This window comes from Psammomys obesus, unplaced genomic scaffold (genome assembly GCF_907164565.1).
Source record: "Psammomys obesus unplaced genomic scaffold, mPsaObe1.curated_primary_1811, whole genome shotgun sequence".
NCBI classification, from domain to species: Eukaryota; Metazoa; Chordata; class Mammalia; order Rodentia; family Muridae; genus Psammomys; species Psammomys obesus.
Genome location: NW_026585644.1, coordinates 59,795,142 through 59,804,988, shown reverse-complemented (window position 1 = coordinate 59,804,988; position 9,847 = coordinate 59,795,142). Strand labels below are relative to the sequence as shown.

The window sequence follows — 9,847 nt, the reverse complement described above, 5'->3', positions numbered from 1 at the left end:
CCCTCCCTGCCTGCCTCCCTCCCTCCCTCCCTGCCTGCCTCCCTCCCCCCCAGCTTTCTTGGGTGCTGGGGTCTAATGCATGACTTTGTGCTTGCAAGGCTAAGCAAGCACTCTACTTAGGACTGAGCTATACCCTCAACCCTACACATTTATTTATTTGTCCTCACCCCCCATTTTGTTATCTTCCAGTTTTTTGAGATGGTGTCTTGCTGTAGAGCCCAAGGAAATTAAGTCGGTCTTAAGTCATCAGCCTTCTGCCTCGGTTTCCTGAGTTCTGAGATTGTGTGTATCACTGTACTCAGCATATACTACCTCTCATTAAATTTTTTAGATTTATTTATTTTATGTGTATTAGAATTTTGTCTGTCTGTACTTATGTATGTATGTGTAGTACATGTATGCCTGGTGCTCATGGAGATCAGAAGGGGGTGTTGACTCCCCTGGAACTGGAGTTACAAACAGCTGTGAGCCACTATGTGGTGCTAGGGACAGAATCTGGATCTTCTACAAGAACAGCAAGTGCTCCTAACCACTGAGGCATCTCTCTAGCCCCCATATGGATTATTTTAATCATCACACCCAACCTTTGAGGTGGGTAGTATAACAGTGCCATTTGATGGTTTATAAAATGCAGGAACTTCAGAAGCTCTGGAAAGGCATGGATCCACTCCATCAGCACCCGTACCCTTGGGGCACACTCACGGCTGCAGGTCTTGCCATTGGGGTCCAGAGTGTAGCCCCGACGGCAGCGGCAGTAGTGGCTCTCCTCTGTGTTGACACACTCGTGCTCACAGCCTGGTTTGTTCAGTGCACAGTAGTTGATCCCTGAGGAGAAAGTGAAGACCCTCCCTCAGACTCTGTGAGGCTATTAGGCTGGGCTCCAGGGTTCCCGAAGCCACTATGGAGAGAGCTGGTGGACACTGCTTGCTGAGGCAAGCTGGGAATTCATTCAGTCACTTACCAACCAAGGGCCAGGCCCTAAGTTAGATCTGTAGATACAAATATGAGCACTGCTGAGGTCCTGCCTACAAGTAATGCTGAGGCCCCACCTATAAGGGGTTTGCGCTCTGGAGACACAGCAGAAAGGAATTAGGAACCTTAGACAGACACCTAAGATGTAACTGAGTGCCAAGAAGTGCGGTGAGGTTTATGCCTCCTATGCACTCCACTGCTAGTTAAACCATAAACCAAGGAGCAGTAGACAGCGGCCAGGTATGGATGTAACTTCATCTAGGCGGGTCTGGCATGCCAAAAGTCATATGTCAGAATTGTCACATAAAAATGTCCTTTATGCATCCCAGTTCATAAAGAGTTGGAGGCTGACTAAGAAGGCCAGGCTGAAGACATCAAGTCAGGATGACAAAGGAATGATCTGAAGAAGAAATTCCAGAAAAACTAGAAAGGGTTGAAACAGAGAATCCAAACTCTTCATTAAGAAAATCCAGGTCCAGAAAAGTTGAAGTAGCCAGTCCAAAGCAATATAGCTGATGTGAATGGCAGTGCCCAGACTGGACCTAATGACTTTTATCTCAGACCAATTGGGGAACTCACAGTGGCTTTTTTTTTTTCTTTTTGTTTTTTGAGGCAGAGTTTCTCTGTGCAATCCTGGCTATCCTGGAACTCCCTTTGTAGACCAGGCTGGCCTTAATTTGACAGAGTTTGCCTCTGCCTCATCTATGCCTGAGTGCTTCCTGAATGCTGGTATTAAAGGTGTGTGCCACCATGCCCAGCCACAGTGGCTTTTAAGGGTATTATTTCAGCTCTGATGAGCCCCTACCTGAGTACCAGAATCCACAGTCTCAGAGCCTGGGTCACACTTGTAATTGCTCAGCTTCAGAGCCTGCTGAGGTCCCAGGCTTTCCATCACCACCTTCATGATAATATCTGAAATCACTGATGGCACTCTCCAGAAGGAGACAAGAAAGAAGACTGAGTTCTGGGAAGAGTCTTTCCTTCAGTATGAAACTGCCTTCAGCTACTTTTCTCAGTTTAACTGGATGATATTGAATTCTTTCGAAACAGATTTTTAAATTAGATTTGAAAACAGCCACCAGCCTCCTGTTACATGTAACTGGCCCAGTGTCTCTAAGGCCCAGATCATTTAAGAGATCTTTGACTCCTAATTTCAAATCTCAGATTTTAAGACAATTACTTTCCTTCCCTCTACCAAGCACTCCCTTCCACTCCCAGTTGCCAAAACACAGGACTGAGTGTAAGCATTGAACTAGGGCAGCTCTGACAGTCTGACCTCAGATGTCCAGGCTGGGGCCCACAGCAAAGACAACTGAAAATGTACTGAGGAGGAGGAGGATGAGAGATGGGCCAATAAAGACACAAGCTTCGAGGAAAACATCTGCTTTTCCTGGATAAAGAGCAGGGCATCTGGCTGCACAGGAAATGAAGCTGTCACCATCGATATCCATGGATGGGTGTTAGGGACTCTGGCAGGAGCCACAGCCTACCAAGGCGGCCATCTTTGGGCTGATTTGGGGTCCTAAAGTGATTCTCAGCCTCTGTTCACTCTTCTCCCTTTGAAGATATGTGTAATATCTGCCTTAGAGGCTTCTCCAAGAGCCTCTCAAGCAGATGTGGAGGGAGTGGCATAGGTCAAGAAAATCTCAGAAAACTGAAAGGAGACACAGATTTCAAGCAAAGTCTCCATCACTGTCTACAAGCCTGACTTGTTTCCCTTTTCTGCTCCATTAGTAATACAGGGAGCATGATACCATAATGCCTGTCTGTATCAAACCAGATGGAATTATCTCCCTAAGAACCCTTATCCACTAATGTGAGTTCACATGCAGCTGATTTTCCATGATGCAGTCAGCCCCTCAGACATTTGTTCCTAGAAAAAAATGTCAGCCACCTAGAGGGAGGAGGCTAGTGATGAAGCTGGCCCTCCAACGTGTGTGGTCTAACGGAAATATTCCATCTAATTGTCTTCACATTTTGAATGCTGTCCATTCAGGTTCTCATTTAATGTTGATTCAAGGGCTCGTATCCAATCTTGGCAGTAAGAATTAGGTTTTGTGGGGTATTTTTTGTTTTGTTGTTGTTGTTTTTGTTTTGTTTTGTTTGTTTGTTTTTTGAGACAGGGTTTCTCTGTGTCACCTTTGCTGTCCTGCACTTACTTTGTAGACCAGGCTGGCCTCGAACTCACAGAGATCTTCCTGCCTCTTCTAGCACTTCCTAAGTGCTGGGATTAAAGGACTAATTCTATTGCATCCGGCTGGAATTATCTTTTGTAAGAGAGGCTCAGATTCAAAATATGGGCTCTGTAACCATACAGAGTTTAATACTTATTAGAAACAGTGTGGAACTTCATCTATGCCTTAAGCATGATGGGATTTGTCTAGGTCCACACAGCTCATGGTGCTTTTTAGAAGTGCACATGCTATAGTCTTGTCATGCAGCACATGGTGGCTAGGAAGGAGCAGACACAGCAAACAGAATAGCCTGCCAGGCATGGGAGTGTATACCCAAGAACCAGCCCTCAGAGGCTGAGGGAAGAGAGGTGCAGCTTAGAGGCTAGCCAGTACCACATAGCCAAAGTCTGTCTCAAAACAGGCCTAAATAAATAAATAACGGAAGGAAGGAAGGAAGGAAGGAAGGAAGGAAGGAAGGAAGGAAGGAAAGAAGGAAATACATCTTTAATCAGAAGTTCCAGAGAATTCTACAAATGCCATGGTCAGGAAATCACAAACAAAAGATGGAGGCATTCCAGTTACATTGTAATTTCTCCATGATGATGTATCTCAGAGTGATTCTTTCACTCATTCATTTATACATAATTTATACAGGTCTGCACTCAAACCACGTGAGCCAAGCACTCTGAGCTATTGAGGATTCAGTGATGTAAAACAGCAAGCATCTCTGTCCTGGTAGGTCCTCCCCTCTCGTATCCATCAGGAACAGTCTGCTTTGTCTATGTATGCATGTATGTACATACGTATGTATTTGTAGATACTAGGGATCTAGCCCAGAAGTTTGGTTTGGTACAGATGCTGTAGTTGCTGTACCCCTCAGTATTTCAGGTGACGGGCACCTGAGTCACTTGGACTTCCTTACCCCCATCCTAGAGGTGCTCCTTCCCCCTGAGTGCTATTATGACCTAGTGCATTATTCTCCTCCTTCCTTCCTATCACAGAGAACAGAACTATGAGCTCACTCTTAGAAATCATCAAGTGCCTTTATCTTGTGGGACTTGAAGAAACCATGTCTATGCTCAGCATGTTTTCCTCCCTCAAGGTTCCATAAACACTCTGTGGGGGCATGAAACAGGGATGTGCACCCTCATTTCAAGAAGCTTCAGCATGGACTAAGCTACTAAACAAATCTCATGACCAGATCAGGTCTATTCAATCTCTGGAAAAATATCCCACAACAGGTTCTAGTGACCCAAAAGTTAAGTAAGAGCAGAATAGCGTTAATAAACACAACGTCCATCATACATACTATTGCTAAAGGTCTGCCAAGGAGGGAAAACCGAGAGGAACAACTGGAGGACTGGGCCAGTGCCACTTACTTCGGCAGGTTTTTCTGTCTGGATTCAACATGAAGCCTTTCAGGCAGCGGCAGAGGGCAAACTTCTGGGTGTTAACACACTCATGCTGACATCCATGATTAGAGGAGGCACAGTGGTCTATCTCTGGAAAGAAAGCAAGGCCCTGGGCATCATGAATACGTCAATATGAATACTCATGAAAACCAAGGATTCTCAGTCCCCATTTTCCCCAAGTGTGTAAAATACATTTCTCAAAATTTAGGCTCACAGGAGCCCTCTTCAAAAAGCCATTTTTGTGCCTACAGACTGTGTTCTCCTCATCTCAAAGATCTTTCTGACATTTTATTTTACAAAGTATTTATATAACAAAGGGATTTGAGAACACATGCTTCCCTTCCATTGGTTCTTGTAAAAGCCACTGAAATTAAATCTATATTGGGGCTGGATACGGTGCTGCACTTTTATTCCCAGCCCCTGGGAGGCAGAGGCAGGCAGATCTCTGTGAGTTCAAGACCAGTAAAAACGACATAGGGACATTTGGTCTCAAAAACAGAATGAAATATTGTGTTGGTCTGTGAAAGTATCACAATAGTGAAGAATTTTCTCAGCATCAAAAAAGAAGGTTGATGGGCTTGGGACTAGGACTTAGTGCACAGAGGGTCTGTTATGAGTATTAGGACCAGAATTCAGGCCTCCAATGCCAACATAAATGCCCATCTGCAGTGCCAGCACTCCAGGGGCAAGAAAGGCGATCCCAGAGCAGGCTGGGATTAGCCAAATTGGCAAGTTCTGAGTTCAGATCTTGACTTGATGTGTAAGAATCAAGAAAGGTACTCCATGTGTCAACCTCTGGCCTTAACATGTATGCACACCTATGTACATGCACACCATCACCCCCACACAAGTGCTCATATATGTGTGAACACACATACATAAAAATTAAAACAGGATTTTGTTCACTGTGTTACAAACTAGGGAGAGAACTTAGCTGTATTTAATTGAATTTGTGTAATTAAAGAGATTACAACTATCCCAAATCAACCTCTAAACTACTTAAGCTCTTTACCCACTGAACTAAACAATCAGATCCTGGAAAACATATAGTCTAGAAGGGAAAACATATAGTCTAGAAAGGAAAAGATACAACTATTCTGAATTTAAAACAGAGTAGTAGTTGCACACACCTTTAATCTCAGGAGAACTCAGAGATAGAGGATGGGAGATCTCTGAATTTGAGGCTAGCCTGGTCTACAGAGTGAGTTCCAGGATAGCCAGAGCTACACAGAGAAACCCTGCCTTGAAAAACCAAAAATCAAAACAAAACAAAACAAAAAACTCCTCCCTTATTATCTTGGTAGACTGAATGGACATAAATAACATCTCCCTACAACATGGACACACAGACACACACATACAGAGATGCACATAGGCACACAGACAGACAGACACAGACAGACAGACAAACACACACACACATACACACACACACACACACATACACACACACACACACATATACACACACACACCATTAGAGGGCAAAGGTTAAAGTTGGACTGTTCCTTGATTACTTTCCATCTTGTTTTGAGGTAGGATTTTTCAGTGAACCTGGAGCTCAGGAATTCAGCTAGATTGGCAGACCAGAAAGCTCCAAGGAGCCTCCTGTCCCCACCTCTCCAGTGCTGGATTACAGGGATGCACTACTGTGTCTGGCTTTTTACTAGTGGGTGGCGCTGGATGGTGCTGGGGAGAAAACTCCGGTCCTTAGGCTCACAAGGCAAGCACTTTGCCAATGGAGCCATTTCCTTGGCCCCACAAATGTTCCCAAGAAGATGGAAAATGTGATCTCCAGGGGATTTCAGAAATATTCACAAAGAAAAGTTCGATTGGAGTCTTTATGAGGAACTGTAGTTGCATAAGCATTTTTAAATATGGAAAGAGACTGTTCTATTGACAGGTCTGAATGAAACATTTTGCTGAAGTGGGATTTTGGCACACTTAAAAATTGCCCCAAACAGGAGACTGCTTTTGTGTCTTTGAGGACTTTTATTCTTTGAGGAATGTTTGAATATGTATATAATTTCCCAAATGAAAAATTTGGTGTAAGTGAGGCTTTCTTAGTCTGTAATAAAGAAGACAAAGCAAGAAGAAAGCATGGAATATTCTGGAAAGGAAAAGCAGCAAGAAGTTGCCACAGCTTTCCAGACGGAAGTGATGAGAAAGTTACACAGGCACAAAAGTGGAGAGTAATGTAGCAATCTGCACACATACCACAAGTCATCTGTGGTGTGCTTTGCTCTAGACTCCCACTGCTGAGAGCCCATATTACTTTGAAGCAAACCACAGACATGATTTTGTCCATAAATATTTCATAACACATCTTTAAAGATCAAGATGTTAAAAATATGTATAACCATATGACAGTCACATAAAATGTGTTTTAAAACTCTTTTATTTGGAAACTCAAGTTTATAAAGGGTCAAACATAAAAAGATTAAAGTAATAATATGTAGGGAACCTATATACTCTTCTCTCAGATTCACCTGCTGTTAACATTTCACTCCACTGGCTGAGCATTCTCTAAACATTTGTTGAGTGATAAATTCTGTACATACTGGTCCTCTTCCTTTGCATGCAATGTTTGCCTTTAAGCACATGATTCCTGTATAACCACAGTGTAGTTACAAACTTCATAAATTTACAATAATTTCATTTAGTCTATCTGTATTCCATTGTGTAGATGTACCACAATTTCTGTATCTATTCCTCCCTCTGTTGAGGGACATCTAGGTTGTTTCCAGATTCTGGCTATTACAAATAAATCTGCTATGGACATAGTTGAGCAAATGTCCTTGTTGAATGGTCTTTTGGATATATGCTCAGGAGTTGTAGAGCTGGATCTTGAGGTAGCACTATTCCCAATTATCTGAGAAAGTACCAGATTGATTTCCAAAGTGATTGTACAAGTTTACATTCCCACCAGCAATAGAGGAGGGTCCCCCTTTCTCCACATCCTTTCCAGCATGTGTTGCCTCTTGAGTTTTTGATCTTAGGCATTCTGATGGGTGTAAGATGGAATCTCAGAGTTGTTTTGATTGCATTTCCCTGATAACTAAGGATGTTGAGCATTTCTTTAAGTGTTTCTTTGCCATTCTATGTTCCTCTGTTGAGAATTCTCTGCTTAGCTCTGTACCTCATTTTTAATTGGATTATTTGGTTTGTTGGTGTCTAATTTCTTGAGTTCTTTATATATTCTGGATATTAGTCCTTTATTGGATGTAGGGTTGGTGAAGATCCTTTCCCAGTCTGTAAGCTGTCGTTTTGTTCTGCTGACAGTGTCTTTGCTTTACAGAAGCATTTCAGTTTCACCAGGTCCCATTTATTAATTATAGATCTTAGAGCCTGAGCTGTCGGTGTTCTGTTCAGGAATTGTCTCCTGTGCTAATGAGATCAAGGCTCTTTTTTCCAAAAGATTTAGTGTGTCTGGTTTTATGTTGAGATCTTTGATTCACTTGCACTTTTGTGCAGGATGATAGATATGAATCTATTTGCATTTTTCTACATGTGGACTTCCAGTTAGACCAGCACCATTTGTTGAAGATGTTATATTGTGTGGTTTTGACATTTTTTTTATAGATAGTGTTTACTGTGTAGCTCAGGATAGTACAAGTTCTTGCCACAGTCTCCTGAACACAGGAATTAATGGCTCAATGACAATCATTTTCACAACACTGTCTAGGGCCAGAGACAGTACTTAGCTTTCATACCTGCTTAGACCTCATCTGAGCTGGAATCATGCTGTCTAATGTGGATATTTAAATTTATTATGATTTAAAATTAAATTTAAAAATTCAGTTCCTTGGTTGTCCTGGGTACATCTTAAAGCCTTACTAGTCACTGCTGGCTGTTTACTATTATGTACAGAGTGATAATAGTGGTCTATCCTCCTTCCACACACTCTCTTTGGGTTTTATGTCATTGACATTCTTGAATAATGCGATATTCCTACTGAATTTTGTTTAATACATCTGCAACACAACCTTACAGCTAAGGCTCAGAGAACATCATGGGAGAAGCAAAAGGAAGAGCCAGATGACTAGCAACCCTCCTATGAGACAGTCTCCTCTACACATAACAAGGGAGCTACACTCATGGAATCTCAATGAGACAGTCACCTAAACAAGACCAGCTAAATGACACCAGTTGACATGTGTATTGGCTGGTTTTCTGTGTCAACGTGACACAAGCCAGAGTCATCAGAGAGGAAGGAGCCTCAGCTGGGGAAACACCTCAGTGAGATCCAGCTGTGAGGCATTTTCTCAATTAGTGATCAGTGGGGGCGGGTGCAGCCCATGGTGGGTAGTGCCATCCCTGGGCTGGCGGTCCTGGGCTCTATAAGAAATTGGACTGAGTGAGCCATGAGGAGCAAGCCAGTAAGCGGCACCCCTCTACAGCCTCTGCATCAGCTCCTACCTTCAGGTTCCTGCCTTGTTTGCGTTCCTGTCCTGACTTCCTGTGGTGATGAACAGTGATGTGGATTTGTAGCTGGATAAATTCTTTTCTCCTCAATTTGATTTTTGGTCATGATGTTTTGTTGCAGCAAAAGAAACCCAGACTAAGACAATGTGCTAATGTGGAAGAGAAAATCTCACAAGGCTGTACCCCTGGATGAAGAGCTACAGGCAGTTAATTAATAGCTAGTGAGAGAGGGAGAATCAGTGTTCTCCAAGGAAGAGTCCCCTGATAGGTTATCCATCCCACGTGGTCAGTCCTAAACTTATGTACATCCCTGTAATACTAAATAGACTCAGTAGGTTGTGTTTATACATACATATATACATACACATACACTCTCTTTTTCACACTCTCACACATTCTCACGAACACACACACACATACAGACACATGTAACAATCATACTTAAAGAAGAAAACCTGGTCATGAATTTGAGAGAAAGTAGGGGAATGGGGCAGGGTGGAGGGGTAGAAATACAGTACTCATGTATGAAATTCTCACAAAAATTAAAGTAAAAGAGCAACTGGTCCAGTACATATTTCAGGTGAATAAGTTAATGTGTTTTGACATACGCATTACTCCTATGTACCCACAACCACAATCAAGGTAATTTATTTGGGGGCTGCAGAAATGGTGCAGAGCTTAGAAGGGCTTCCTGTACTTCCTGAGGACCTGTGTGTGGACCCCAGCACACATGCAGGGTGGCTCACACCCCCATAACTCCAGCTCCAGAGGACCCAATCCTCTCTATTGGTTCCATAGCTATGTATCCATGTGGCACACACACACACACACACACACACACACACACACACACACACACACACA

General features: G+C 42.9%; 1 protein-coding gene across 2 annotated transcripts in view; it reads right to left on the bottom strand.

Moving 5' to 3' along the window:
• Matn2 (matrilin 2) overlaps positions 1-9,847 on the bottom strand; it is a 137,380-nt gene that overhangs the window by 26,953 nt on the left and 100,580 nt on the right. For both annotated transcript variants that reach the window (XM_055620125.1, XM_055620133.1), the window contains exons 7-8: positions 4,526-4,648; positions 703-825 (exon numbers count right to left, since the gene is read on the bottom strand). In XM_055620125.1, coding sequence (XP_055476100.1) covers positions 703-825; positions 4,526-4,648 — 246 coding nt within the window. The remainder of the gene's footprint in view (positions 1-702; positions 826-4,525; positions 4,649-9,847) is intronic.